The 14,198-nt window shown below is 40.9% G+C and overlaps 1 protein-coding gene across 21 annotated transcripts in view; it reads left to right on the top strand.

Annotated features, from left to right (window-relative positions):
• The window catches only part of jakmip3 (Janus kinase and microtubule interacting protein 3), a 377,671-nt gene that overhangs the window by 240,143 nt on the left and 123,330 nt on the right, over nt 1–14,198 (top strand). For all 21 annotated transcript variants that reach the window (XR_015760937.1, XR_015760934.1, XR_015760936.1 and 18 more), the window contains 4 exons: nt 8,093–8,221; nt 11,291–11,374; nt 12,860–12,922; nt 13,069–13,167. Coding sequence is in view for 8 of the 21 variants with exons in the window: in XM_043712580.2 (XP_043568515.1) it covers nt 8,093–8,221; nt 11,291–11,374; nt 12,860–12,922; nt 13,069–13,167 (375 nt within the window). In the remaining 13 variants the exon portion in view is untranslated. The remainder of the gene's footprint in view (nt 1–8,092; nt 8,222–11,290; nt 11,375–12,859; nt 12,923–13,068; nt 13,168–14,198) is intronic.

Below are 14,198 nucleotides of genomic sequence, written 5' to 3' on the forward strand. Positions count from 1 at the left end.
GAGCGATTTTCTATCACACGGGATTACAGATGAACCCGACTGTTGCATTATAGCAGACCGCCCTGTACCAGAATGCTGCTGCATCACTGATACTATTAAAGTCCTTTCAGTCTGGTATTGGTTGTTTGTCTTTCTCATGCTTTGGATCTACCCCTTCTGACAAAATCTTCATAACTGATTCACGTTGGTAAGCTGGAGCAACCCAATTTCTGGGCCCAACTCTTGGAGACTGTTCTGGCTGTAGTGCTCATAATTTGCCACAGGATGGCAGTGTAGCAGTGCATTCCTGAAAGAACACCAACTATTTTATTAAAGAGAAATAGCACTCACCCAAGGGCTCACGAGAAAACAAACACTTATTTAGGAATCAGTAACCACCTTTGCCAATGCACCATTGCCCTTTTTTTTGCCAAGTTTGGATTCTTCAACTTGCTGGCCACTTTGTTTAGTGTTTGCACTTGTTGTAGTGTTACACTGAGAGAAAGGACAATGCTCAACTGCTGTCAGCAAGTGTTGAACAACTTTATTTACACCTCCCCCCCCTCCCCCCCCACCCCGGCAGACACAGAGGGTCAGCAGACAGGCATCGAGAATATTCACACTCTCTTCCTCTACTGAAAGGATTAACATCAATGAAAACATGAAATTGTATACTTATATAATATGCCAGAATAATATCACAAAAATCATTATCGACACACTGTGAAATTCTGCAAAACTTGCTTTACAGTCATTGAAACCAAAAAATATGAAATTGATGACATCACCAGAGTTATTAACATGTTTAAAAAAAGTATCTTTCCTTGACAGTATATGTTTAACAAGAATATCATTTGACAGTTTTTTTAAAAATTCTATTTTTATGCTACATATTTACATGGATCTGGTTAATTTTTCTTTCTGTCTGGACACTTTCTTCCATTTCTATTAGTCTAGCTCTGTTCTTTCAATATCTGACTGTCAAGTCAGTCAAAGGACTTTGATTTTGATCATCAATTCTACTGAATGGTCAGAACAGTGACATGCATTAGTTAGTTATACCCCAGCTTGTGGTATTTCTCTGCGATCAGAAAAGGAGTGTCGGGATAATTCGAAACTCTGCAAACCCAGAGATACGGTAGTCAGGTTCTAATGATTATGGAGGCTGACAGGTACAGAGGCAGTCTGGGTAAAAGGTAAACCTTAGTGCTTTGGCACTATTTGGAAATTTTGGGCAAAACAACGAATAAACCACAAAATAGCCCTTTTGTCCTCAGTCTCTCGTTACTCACCCCATGTTCTATCCATGCCAACATTTGCCACCTCATGCCCCCCAATCCTATGGTTTCTGTGGCACAATTTGCCAGTGTGTTCAGCAGTCAGCCGGATGGTTTGTAGCTTGAGGCCACCCAGGGGGCGAAGTCTGAGTAGCACGGTGGCTCAGTGGTTAGCACTGCTACCTCACAATGCCAAGGACTCTAGTTCAATTCCACTCTTGGGTGACTGTCTGTGTGGAGTTTGCACATTCTCCCCATGTCTGAATGAATTTCCACTGGGTGCTTTGATTTCCTCCCACGGTCCAAAGATGTGCAGGCTAGGTAGATTGGCCATGCTAAATCCCCCATAGTGTCGAGGGATATGCAGGCTAGGTGGGTTTGCCAGGGGGATGCATGATTACAGGGATAGGACAAAGGGGTGGGTCTGAGTGGGATGCTCTTCAGAGGGTCATTGTGGGAGTCTATGACTCTGTAACCCCCATACTGTCCATGCAAAGCTATGCCCATTCACCCACCCCACATGGCCCTATTTAACACCTATGCCAGCTCATTGCCCCCCACACGTCAACTTTGCTCTGACACTGACTGTGTCAACTCATCCAGTATCCACACTGGGTACACCTCAGGACCCATTTTGAGATGAGATAAAATAGTGTTCTTGTGTGTCAATTGAAGCATTCACTATGAAAAGAAAAGCATACTCATTGATAAAAATTCACTAACACCTTATTAAAAAGAATCACTGAAATTCATAGCCTTACTTCAAACAGTCTACAACTACCTGGTGAAATGGCAGGCAGCTGATTGAGATGATGGAGGGTTGTTAAGTCATTCATGTAAGAAGTAAAGTCGTCCATGCAACACTAATCCAGTTATGATTACCCTCAGACTTATACCAATAGAGTGAATGAGCAAGAAATTTGTTTTTTTCCCACACCTGTGTTACCAGAATCAGACAGGAGTGCGGATAGCTGTTGATGGTGAGCTGTCTCCATGAATACACATGCGTGAAACTCAATCTTTCCCCAGATAAAATGAAATGGACTGTTTTTGGGGAGAAACTTCTAGAATTCCTTACTTCGTCATTTTCACACCAACTGAGAGTCTTTTCATTATTGCAAAATTTAAGGCCTTTGATTTACCAGTGGATTCTTTAATGCTTTCAGTTTCTTTGTGAATTGCATTTTCTTTCTGATCTTCACTTTTGAACTTAAACACTACTTGGACTCTGCAGTGATTGTAACATGGTCAACTAAGTACACCTCATATATTATGAGTTTCCTGATTGGGACTGTTAATCTGTTCCAATCAGGGAGCCCTGGCTGACCGATATAAACAGGCGTGTTAGCTATCCTGTCACTCAGAACTGGCTCTGAGGGAGCTGGATGAGTGTCAAGGACTCTCCCATGTGCAAATAAAAGGTGATGGAATATCGGCCTCTATGGAGTTATTTCATATCCTATGTTGGTAACTAGAATATAAGATCATAGAACAGTACAGCACAATATAGGCCCTTCGGCCCTCGATATTGTGCTGGCCTTCTAACCTACTCTAAAATCAGACTAACCAACATATGCTTCACTGTACTAACTCCCATGTCCCTCTAACTAAGGTCCTCTATTGTCAGATTTCCTTCTTCAAACAAATGATTTATGTGACAAAGTCTCACCAGTCTTCATTATCTATATGGAAACACCTAATGTCTTTACAGCTCTTCGAATACTTCTCCTTATTACCTTGGTTGTTTTTCATCAGGACCTCTGAGGAGCACTGAATGTTCCATGCTTCAAGTCTTGTGTAACATAACTCAGCTTCATTTTGTTTTGTTCTTCTGTTGCTTTGCTGTTGATGTAAGCCTTATGTAAAATAAAACTTTTCCTAGGTATGAATTTAAATGCTAACTCAGAAGATGGGCAACCTCTTGATGGCTGCCGGTGTTAAAGACCAGCAGAAATAGGAACATGGGTAGGCTGTTTGGCCCCTTGAGCCTGTACCACCATCCAATAGGATCAAGGCAGATACAATATTCCTCATGCCAACTTTCCTGCCCTTTCCCTGTCATCCTCAATTCCTCTGATGATTAAGAATCTATCCATCCCAGCCTTAAATATACACAAGGATTCTGCCCCCACAGCTGTCTGTGGCAAGGAGTTCCAAAGACTTTCAACCCCGATAGAAAAAAATGCCTTCGTGTCCCAGTCTTAAATTGGCATCCCTTTATTGTGAGACGATGCTCTCTGGTCCTAAACTCTCCCATGAGGGGAAATGTCCTCTCAGCATTTACCCTGACAAGCCTCGTAAGGATCCTGTATGTTTCAATGAAATCACCTCTCATTCTTCTAAACTCCAATGAGTAGCGTTCCAAGCTGTTTAGCCTTTACTCATAATCCTCCATATCAGGGATCATCCTGGTGAACCTTTTCTCAACTGCCTTCAATGAAATGATATCCTGCCTTACATGAGGGTTCAAAACCTGCTCACAGTACTCCAGGTGTGGTCTCACCAGCAACTTGTTCAGTTGCAGCAAGACTTCCCTACTCTTATACCCCAAACCCCTTGAACTGAGGGCTCACATTCCATTAGCCTTCCTGATTACCTGCTGTGCCTGTGTGCTAGCTTTCTGTGTTTCATGCACAAGTGTCCTCAAGTCCCTTTGTGTTTCAGCTTTTTGCAGTTTTTCTCCATCCAAATAATACTCTGTTCTATTGTTCTCCCTTTCAAAATGAATGACTTTGCATCTTCCCACATTACATACCATTTCCCAAATTTTTGCACACTTAGTTAACCTAGCAATCTCTCTCTGTAAATTGTTTCTACCCCTCCCACAATCTGCGTATCCACATATTTTTGTATCATCTGCAAATTTGGCGACAGTACATTCTCTTCCTTCCACCAAGTCATTCATCTATATTCTGAAAAATTGCAGTCCCAGCATTGATCGCTGTGAAACCTCACTAGTCATGGATCACCAACCTGAAAAAGACCTCCTTATCCCTTCTCATTGTTTCCTGTCCAAAAGCCAGTTCTCTGCCCATGCCAATATACTATCTCCAATGTCGTGGGTTCTTACGACTCAACCTTTTGTGACGTACCTTATTGAATGTCTTCTGGATGTCCAAATGTAGCAGATCTACTGGTTCCACTGAGAAAGGACTAGTTATTCTCAACAAAGGGCAACCATGATTGAACAATATCTCATTACACCTCCATGGTTGAATCAGAGAGGACAATGTAATATGCTACACTATTGTCATGATTAATGTGACTGTTTTTCTCTGTACTTACTAAATGGCACCTTCGGTTGTTAGTCACTATGGCTGCTCTTACTGACTGCTTGATTGCTCTCATTCAATCACACACTGTCCCACGCTTTATTCCAACATCCCATCTACTATCCAGTTCCAAACTCATTTCTTTTTACCATCCTTAGCATTGTTTATTGATGTACTTGTCCAGTTGTCCACAACAATTTATGCTTTCCTTTCCGTGCCACTGGGCGGCACGGTGGCACAGTGGTTAGCACTTCTGCCTCACAGCGCCAGAGACCTGGATTCAATTCCCGCCTCAGGCGACTGACTGTGTGGAGTTTGCACATTCTCCCCATGTCTGTGTGGGTTTCCTCCGGGTGCTTCGGTTTCCTCCCACAGTCCAAAAATGTGCAGGTTAGGTGAATTGGCCATGCTAAATTGCCCATAGTGTTAGGTGTAGGGGTAAATGTAGGGGAATGGGTCTGGGTGGGTTGTGCTTTGATGGGTTGGTGTGGACTTGTTGGGCCGAAGGGCGTGTTTCCACACTATAAGTAATCTAATCTTCCCGCTGCATAAATTAAAGCATGAACAGCTGGCGTTATTTGTTGTCTGTTTGGAATCTATCTATCTGCTGCCTTGATGTTTGTGATAGTCAGCTTTCAGATCCTGTCAGTGCTTACAAAATCTAAAACAAATTGTCTATTGTTAGATGTGACTTTCTGAAAAACATTGAATGCACAGTTAGCTTCAGCAACAATCAATTGAAGATCATTATCCAAGGTCAGGAATAAAAGCAAAATACTGTGCATACTGGAAATCTGAAATAAAAGCAGAAAATGTTGAAGAAACTCAACAGACTTGGCAGCATCTGTGGAGAGAGAAACATTTCAACTCTGGTATAATGCTTCTTCAGAACAAAGCTTCAGTTTTGCTGCAAGTAACATATTTTCATGTGCAGGAATTTGTTCTCTGCAAGCAATAGCAACATATTTAAACTTTGTGAAGGAAGAAGAGTCACTGGACCCAAAACTTAACTTCTACTTCATAGCATGGAATCCCGACAGTGTGGAAACAGGCCATTTGGCCCAACACATCCACACTGACCCTCCGAAGAGTATCCCACCTCGACCTATTCCACAAACCTATTACTCTACATTTCCTTGACTAATGCACCTAACCTACACATCCTTGAACACAATGGGCAATTTAGCATGGCTAATTCACCTAGCCTGCACATCTCTTTACTGTGGGACGAAACTGGAACACACCTTTGCAGACACGGGGAGAATGTAAAATCTCCACACAGACAGTTGTCCGAGGCTGGTATCAAACACAGGTCCCTGACGCTGTGAGAACAGCAGTGCTAATCACTGAACCACAGTGTTCTCCAGAGATGCTGCCAGACCTGTTGTGTTTCTCCAGCAATTTATGTTTTTTTTTCAAGCTGTTACAAATTGCCTGGAAGCATAGAGAAGCTATCATTCACCATTGTTTTCCTCATGGTTAAACTTCAACCAATAAGAGTTTATATGCCAACCAATAGAACTTTTTTTCTCCAATTGCATAAATTGTTGCTATAGTTTGAAATTTGACATTCCTGTATTTCTTTGTATTGATAAGGGGCCACACAGGAGGCTGCTTATTAAGATAAGGGTCCACATTAGGGGCAAGGTTGTGGCATGGTGAGAAGATTGGCTGACAGGCAGAAGGCAGTGAGTAGGGATTAATGGCTTTTTCTCAGCATGGCAACGAGTGACCAGGAGAGTTCCGCAGGGGTCCGTTTTGGGACCACAACTATTTACGTTACATATTAAAGATCTGGATGAAGGAACTAAGGGCATTGTTGCAAAGTTTGCAGACAAAGATAGGTGGAGGGACAGGGAGGCTGTAGAAGGATTTAGACAGGCGAGGAGAGTGGGCAATGAAGTAGCAGATGGAATACAACATGGGAAAATGTGAGGTTATACATTTTGGTAGGATGAATAGAGGTATAGACTGTTTTCTAAATTGGGAAAGGCTTCGGAAATCTGAAGCACAAAGGACTTGGGATTCCTAGTTCAGATTCTCTTAAGGTTAATGTCTAGGTTCAGTTGGCAGTTAGGATAGTAAACGAAACGTTAGCATTCATTTTAAGAAGGCTAGAATACAAGAGCAGAGGTGTACTCCTGAGGCTGTATAAAGCTCTGGTCAGACTGCATTTGTAATATTGTGAGCAGATTTGGGCCCTGTATCTCAGGAAGGATGTGCTGGTGTTGGAGAGGGTCCAGAGGAGATTTACAAGACTGATTCTGGAGATGAAGGGGTTGTCATGTGAGGATTGGTTGAGGACTCTGGGTTTGTTTTTGACGGAGTTTAGAAGGGTATGGGGATACCTGATTGACACTTACAGAATACCGAGAGGCCTGGATAGTGTGGACTGGAGAAGATTTTTCCACTAGTGGGATAGTCTAGGATCTACGGGCACAGTCTCAGAGTGAAGGAACAGCCCTTTAGAATGGGATGAAGAGGAATTTATTCAGCTATAGGATGGTGAATCTGTGGAACTCATTGCTGCAGAAAACTGTGGATACCGCCATTGAGTGTGTTTAAGACAGAAATAGATCGGTTCTTGATTAGTAAAGGGATCAAGTGTTATGAGGAGAAGGCAAGAGGAAGGGATTGATAAACATCACCCATGATTGAATTGTGAACAGACTCAATGGACCAAATGGCCTAATTCTGCTTGTTTTATCTCATAGTTTTATAGTTTTTTAATCTCCTGAGGAGGGTTAGATGAAAAGGTTAACCATCACCTCTCCTATCAGCAATATTCAAGTTCTGCACTCCCAGCAACCCTCTGAGATACCTGCCCTCCTCTCGTTTGGACCTCTTGAGGATCCTTGATTTTAATTGTTCCAACTTTGTTCCCATTAACTTTGTTTACGTACTTTCAGCTGCCAAGGACCAAACATTCCCTTTTTCCTTTAACACATTCCTTAAAGCCTATCCCTTTGACCAAGCTTTTGGTTTTATGCCCTAAAAGTGCATTATATGATTATGAGTCAAATTTGGTTTTTATTTATATTACTGTGATGTACTTCAGGATGTTTAGTAAATGAAAGGCACCTTACTAAAATCAAGGTGTTGCTCTGATTCACGTAATTTCTTTTTAAGTATTATTTTACAGCGAAGAGACTGGGCAGTGAACACATTCCCAGACCATTTTGCATTTTGTACTCAAAGTGATGCATTTGAATTATATGGCAATACTGGAAGATGCAAAATCTCAGTTTTCATTCTCTTTCAGTGATAAATATCTCACCTGAGCTTAGTATCATTTCATGGTTCATGTAATATCAGAAATTCATCAGCATTGCTTGCTGACTCTGACAGAACAGCTAACACTTTCCAAATGCAGTATGCCATTTGCCCACAAAAGCAGTGTCACGATTAATATTAAAAAACCATAAAGCACTCCTGCTTTAACATCCTCCTGGATGTTATTACTTAAAACATAGTAGCGTGATATTCACTGTGACACATACATTTTCGCCAATCTGTGTAGACTAATGAAACTTCCATGAGCATTCATTTTGCTTTTGTTTTTAGGGAATGGCAAAAGAGGAGACTGAACTACGCTTTCGTCAGCTGACCATGGAATATCAGGCTTTGCAAAGGGCATATGCTTTGTTACAGGAGCAAGTTGGTGGAACCTTGGATGCTGAACGAGAAGTTAAGGTGCTGATGAAAATAATCTTGCGTCAGATTGAACCTAGAGAAACACAAAATTCTGTTTCATTACTGTAGGGACATATTCTTGTTTGTTAATTCTAACAATAAAATAAATGGGTGTGGGTAGGCAAGCAAGCCTTTAAACATGTAGAGCTAATTACTATACGAAGACAACATAAATTAATCAAAGTAAAGAAGTATCTTCCATGAAGATGTAGACTAGAGATCTGATCCCATAGTACCTCAATTTTTAATGCTAAATTATATCTGCAATGTGCACACACATCTGGTGTGAATTATACCAGACAAGATTTAGATGAGGCTGATAGTACACAGGGATGGAGTGTCTGCCCGAAATCGCAATGTCAGTCAGTGTGTAACACTAACTTGACACCAGTGCTGTTATTTTGATCTCAAGGCTTCAGCTGACAAATGTCATAAACACACATCGCTGAACATCGGTCAGAGCAGGAATGAGCTCCCACCTCCAGCAGCGAGACTTAAACAGATGCTCAGTTACCTATTGCTGAGTTGCTGCATGATTTCCTCTAGCTGTTGTTGCCATTAATAGGGGCCTTCTCGGGTTTATTTTTAAACTGCGGAAGTTTACACTTAATGTGCTTCAGGACTTTGTCCCAATTTTAAAAACAGTGTTTCAACAACGTGCTCGCAAGTATGATTGGGATAGGTGACAGAGGGAGAGAAAAGTTTTCACCATGGTCAGAATCACTCAGCAAAAGATGGTGTGAGTGATACATGCATTTGACCGGGGTATGGGTTGTGGTGGTGGGGGGGGGTGGGGGTGGTGGGGGTGTTGGGAATGGCTGACCAACATGACAAAGAGTTTTGCCACAGAGTCTGAAACCTAACCTTTACAGGATGCAAGTTTATTAGTTCACAGTAGACCCACATTCAATTATTCATGATCTGATTAACAATAAAAGGGATGTTTAAGTAATCTTCTTACTTTTTCTGCTCCTCACCTGGTTGACTCATAGCCAATGGTAAGGGCTGTGATTTATAAAGTTGCACAGCATGTGGCAAACATGACAGATCTCAATAGCCTCTTTGCTGAGTACTGCAGGGCCCCTTCAGAGCAATACAGATGGGGGGGACATCCTTTCAGTGTACCAATGGTACATTCCATCACATTGATCTTGCAGCATGAGCATAATTGTTTCCATGCTGACCATAAGCACACAAATTGCTAACTGGAGCCAAGAACCACATCAACAACGCCTACCACCAGTCTCCACCTCTAATTTATTGTAGTGGTTCAAATGCAGAAAGCACCGTGGATTTCCTTAGAATGGAGTGATACGTGGCATTTAACGCTATGAAGCGCAGTATATGGTCACATATCAAACGGACACTGAGGTAGTGCAATTTTCCTGAGGTTATGGTATGGGGCACAGTTGATATACAGTGTCAGGAAAGCTACATGTGTGCAATCAATGACACTCAGTACCAGTAGGAAGTCTGCAAATCGCACAAGGTCATATGTTCATGCTGTGTGCCCATCTCTGGCAAAACAGAATGAAATACATTCAGCTCTAGGGAATCATAGAACATAGAACATTACAACGCAGTACAGGTCCTTTGGCCATCAATGTTGCGCCGACCTGTTATACCAATCTGAAGCCCATCTAACCTACACTATTCCATGTACGTCCATATGCTTGTCCAATGATGACTTAAATATACTTAAAGTTGGCAAATCTACTACCATTGCAGGCAAAGCATTCCATACCTTTACTACTCTCTGAGTAAAGAAACTACCTCTGACATCTCTCCTATATCTATCACCCCTCAATTTAAAGCTATGCCCCCTCGTGCTCGCCATCACCATACTTGGAAAAAGGCTCTCCCTGTCCACCCTATCTAACCCTCTGATATCTTATATGTCTCTATTAAGTCACCTCTTAACTTTCTTTTCTCCAATGAAAATAGTCTCAAGTCCCTCAGCCTAACCTCATAAGACCTTCAAGAGTGTAAATGACTTCCTGTCTGTAATAGCTGACGGCAAACTGGGTAATATTGAAACTACCAACTACTCCTGGTCGATGCCAGACACAGAAAACCTCATGGCCACAATCAGCTCCATGGGAACTGGCTGTGTTACCCTCAACTTCCTCTGAGGTTGCATTTGTGACTGCAGCAGGTGGTAGATTTCACTAAAGACATTTTGCTCTGGCCAAGTGCAGATATCACTCACACCATCTTTTGCTGAGGTTGATGTAGGGCAATTGTTCCCTGAACATCCTCGGTGATTCTGGCCATGGTGAAAACTCTTGTCTCCTCTATCCCAATCCTGCTTGTGAACACGTCGTTGACATGCTGTTTTTAAAATCATATGCCACACCATTAACTGTAAACTTCCGCAGCTTAAAAAAACCATAGAAGGCTCCTATTAATGACAGCAACAGCCAGACAAAATCATGCAGCGACTGAGCTGGGGATCGTACACAAACCACTGAAAATATCATCTGCCAACCCTACCAGCTGCCCCCCATGTGGCAGAATATGAACATCACGCATTGGAATTCCCAGAAGCCATCCAACTGGAGTGGAAGTGAGTCCTTCTTAATGCTGAGGTGTTGGTTAAAGAGGATACTGTACCTGTTCAGTTATTGCAGTATTCATAGGCATGATTAGACAGCAATTTTTTTCAAATAATTAGCTGATCCTTTTTCATGAACAAAGATCTCTAAATTCACTTTCATCCACATTTTTCAAAATCAAAACAAACATCTTTGGTTTAAAAAGAAAGAATGGTTGGTAGGAAGCCAGAGATATTAAAACACAATACAGATGTTTTTAACAAACCTGTTCAGAGATGTTATGACACAGCTCTAGAGCAGGTGGGAATTGAACCTGGCCTCCTAGCTCAGAGGGAGGGATATTATTACTGCACCACAAGAGCACATACTGGGGCATATTAGTGCAACACATTAGGATATTTTAGTTTTCATATGGGCATATAGCAGAGCAGATAGTGTTTGACACTAACATTTTGTAAAAGGTGATTGTAGCAGAAATATTTGTTCACCTTCCCCATTTATATTCTTCTTTTAGACTCGTGAACAATTACAGGCAGAAAACCACAGATATCAAACTAAAATTGAAGATCTGGAGAAGGCTCTTGCACAACAGGGGCAGGTAAGAATTAACCGCATTAAATCAAACAGCCTTCTGAAACCCTGGTGGGTGATCTTGAGTTATCTTTCCTGAGTATAATGGGGTGTTCTGTTGAGAATCTGTCCAGCACAAAGGACTTCTATTTGGTGCACAAATATCGTCTTCAAGATTCTCTTGTCATATCAAGGACATGACCAGTCAATTTTCAGAGTTCTAGATGCAGTTTGCCTTAAAATCATTTGGGTCTACTATTTTTGAACAATCAGGTATTAACAATTTTCTCACCTTCCACCAGCTAAAAGCGTTAAAATGTGTTTTTAATCACAATGTTATGGAAAAGATAGATAAGAGATATTGCATAGAAATTCATAAAAACTAAAATAATAGATGGACAAAATAGCAAATGAAAGTCATGCATTATTTGAGTCATATATTTACATTAAGAACACTTCAGCCGAATTACTGCATCACTGGCTTCTGTTTCATGATGCTAGATTGGACACAATCATTTTCTACAAGATAAAAAAAAAAATTGGTTTTCCAAATCTGTTTTCAACCACACAGTAATTTCTTTGTGGTTCCCTATTCAAATCCTATACCATTTAAATATTATTAACATTATTTTCATGATATTCAGACTAATATCTATAGAATTAAAAACGTTTTGCCTGACGCGTCTATAATTTTGGACCTTTCAAAAAATATCACATCAAAATATGTAACCTCAAAGACATCCACAATATGTACTCACCATGATTAAATTCCCTACAGTGTGGAAACAGGCCCTTCGGCCCAATAAGTCCACACCAACCCTCCAAAGAGCAACCCACCCAGACCCATTCCCCTACATTCACCCCTGACTAATGACCTAACGCTACAGGCAATTTAGCATGGCCAATTCACCTAACCTGTACATCTTTGGACTGTGAGAGGAAACCAGAGTACCTGGAGGAAACCCACGCAGACACGGGGTGAATGTGCAAACTCCACACAGACACTCACCCAAGGCAGGAAGTGAACCCAGGTCCCTGGGACTGTGAGGCAGCAGTGCTAACCACTAAGCCACTAAGCCACCGTGTCGCCGACATTTGGCTAGCATAAATACTTGCCTGTAAAGTTACCAATTAAGCTTCTGATTCACAAAATCTGAAGAAATCAGTAACAGCAAAATAAGGTTTTACAGCACGGAGATGCTTGTGTATTAAAAGTGGTGTATATGATTGAACCGGGTGTCATCTGCATATATGTGTAAATTGATCCTGCTTGAGGATAATATACCTGAAGGGCAGCATATAGATGAGAAGGAGAAAGGGGAGGGGGACAAGGATAGGGAAGCATTGGAAAACCCAGAATAGACATAGTAATTAAAGAAACTGTTCATTTTGTATTTTGACATTTAAGAATAGCATATAAACCACATTCATTATAGATTGGGTTATGAACAGCAAGCATTTTAAAATCTGCCTGAGAACTTCAAAAGCACATTTTGTCCATTTTATTTCCGAGGACATGAAATGGATCGAGGAGAAACAAGCACTTTATCGCTGGAACCAAGAACTACTCGAAAAGGTATCTCTTTCCTCCAAACGCAAGTAGAATTTAAAACACCACTTCACTATCTAAATTTCCATGCGGCTTGATACAAAGTCAAGGCGTCCTCAATGAAAGAACAGAAACAGGAGTGAAAATGAATGTGATGTTTTTAATTTTCACAGATTCGGCAAATGGAGTTTGAGGAAAACCGCCTTAGACATGATGTGCAGGATGTGAAAGATCAAAATGAGCTTTTAGAGTTTCGTATCCTAGAACTTGAAGTAAGACAAATTTGAGGATTTTCTTTGCCTTTTCCTATTTCATTGATGGGGAAGAATTCCTCTGCATGGTATATAACAACATTGTAAGTTTATTGATGAAGATTTCCTTTCATTTTTACGCACATCTTTCTCGATTACAGTAGAACTGCTGAAAAGAGGTAATCTTCACTAATTAATTCACATCACTGTACCTGCTTGGAGCAGAAACATTCTTCGTGATACCAATAAGCTGAGCCATTACATTACTGAACATGCTTTATGATAGACTGATGCAGCTGCCAAAAATTAGATCACTTTGGACCAGATTTTGTGGTCAACAATGAAGGGAGAGGGTCCTTTGTTATTCTTGATAAAAGCTGCTCACAAAATCTTAGCAGGCTCGAGACTGTCAAATTCTGCTAGTCTTGTGCGTTTTTAATCTGACCTCACAGAAGTCTGCAATGTTCAGGAACTGTGCAATTAGCAAGGCGACTGACCAACCAGTTGGATTGAAGAATTCTTACAGCCTGCAAAACAGAAAGTGAAAGGCAATATTCATAATTCACATTTTAATCATTTTACAGGTAGTTAAAAAGGAACATATGCATAAAATTGAGGTAGAAGCTGAAATATCATAAATATACCTTAAAAATAAAAAAAGATGGAAATTCTGCTGTTTTTTTGAAAGACTGCGGTCCAGACTTATAAAATTAGTTTTTCAGGACCAGAGGTGTTGTTCATAAGTTTATAATTTAATATGTTTTAAAGTCTCAGTTACGTCAATCAATAAGGCTTATTATTTTCAATTTTTATGCAAGCATAGTGCATAAAAGATTAACATTTGCGTCAGACCTTTGATTCTGCGTAGGTTGCTTTTTCGAAGATTATAGCACCTTGTGGGAGAGCAGGGGAACACTAGAGGTGACTATTACACTTATAGAGCAATGATGGCAAATATGAATAGTTTCCCTGCTACTGCTATCACAAATTCCAGGCCGATGTTACGAACTTGATGCATTCATTCAAAACTTTGCAAAACATGTTTTCTTACC

Source organism: Chiloscyllium plagiosum, unplaced genomic scaffold (assembly GCF_037043375.1).
Source record: "Chiloscyllium plagiosum isolate Xiang-an unplaced genomic scaffold, Cpla_swu_hap1 HiC_scaffold_22, whole genome shotgun sequence".
NCBI lineage: Eukaryota > Metazoa > Chordata > Chondrichthyes > Orectolobiformes > Hemiscylliidae > Chiloscyllium > Chiloscyllium plagiosum.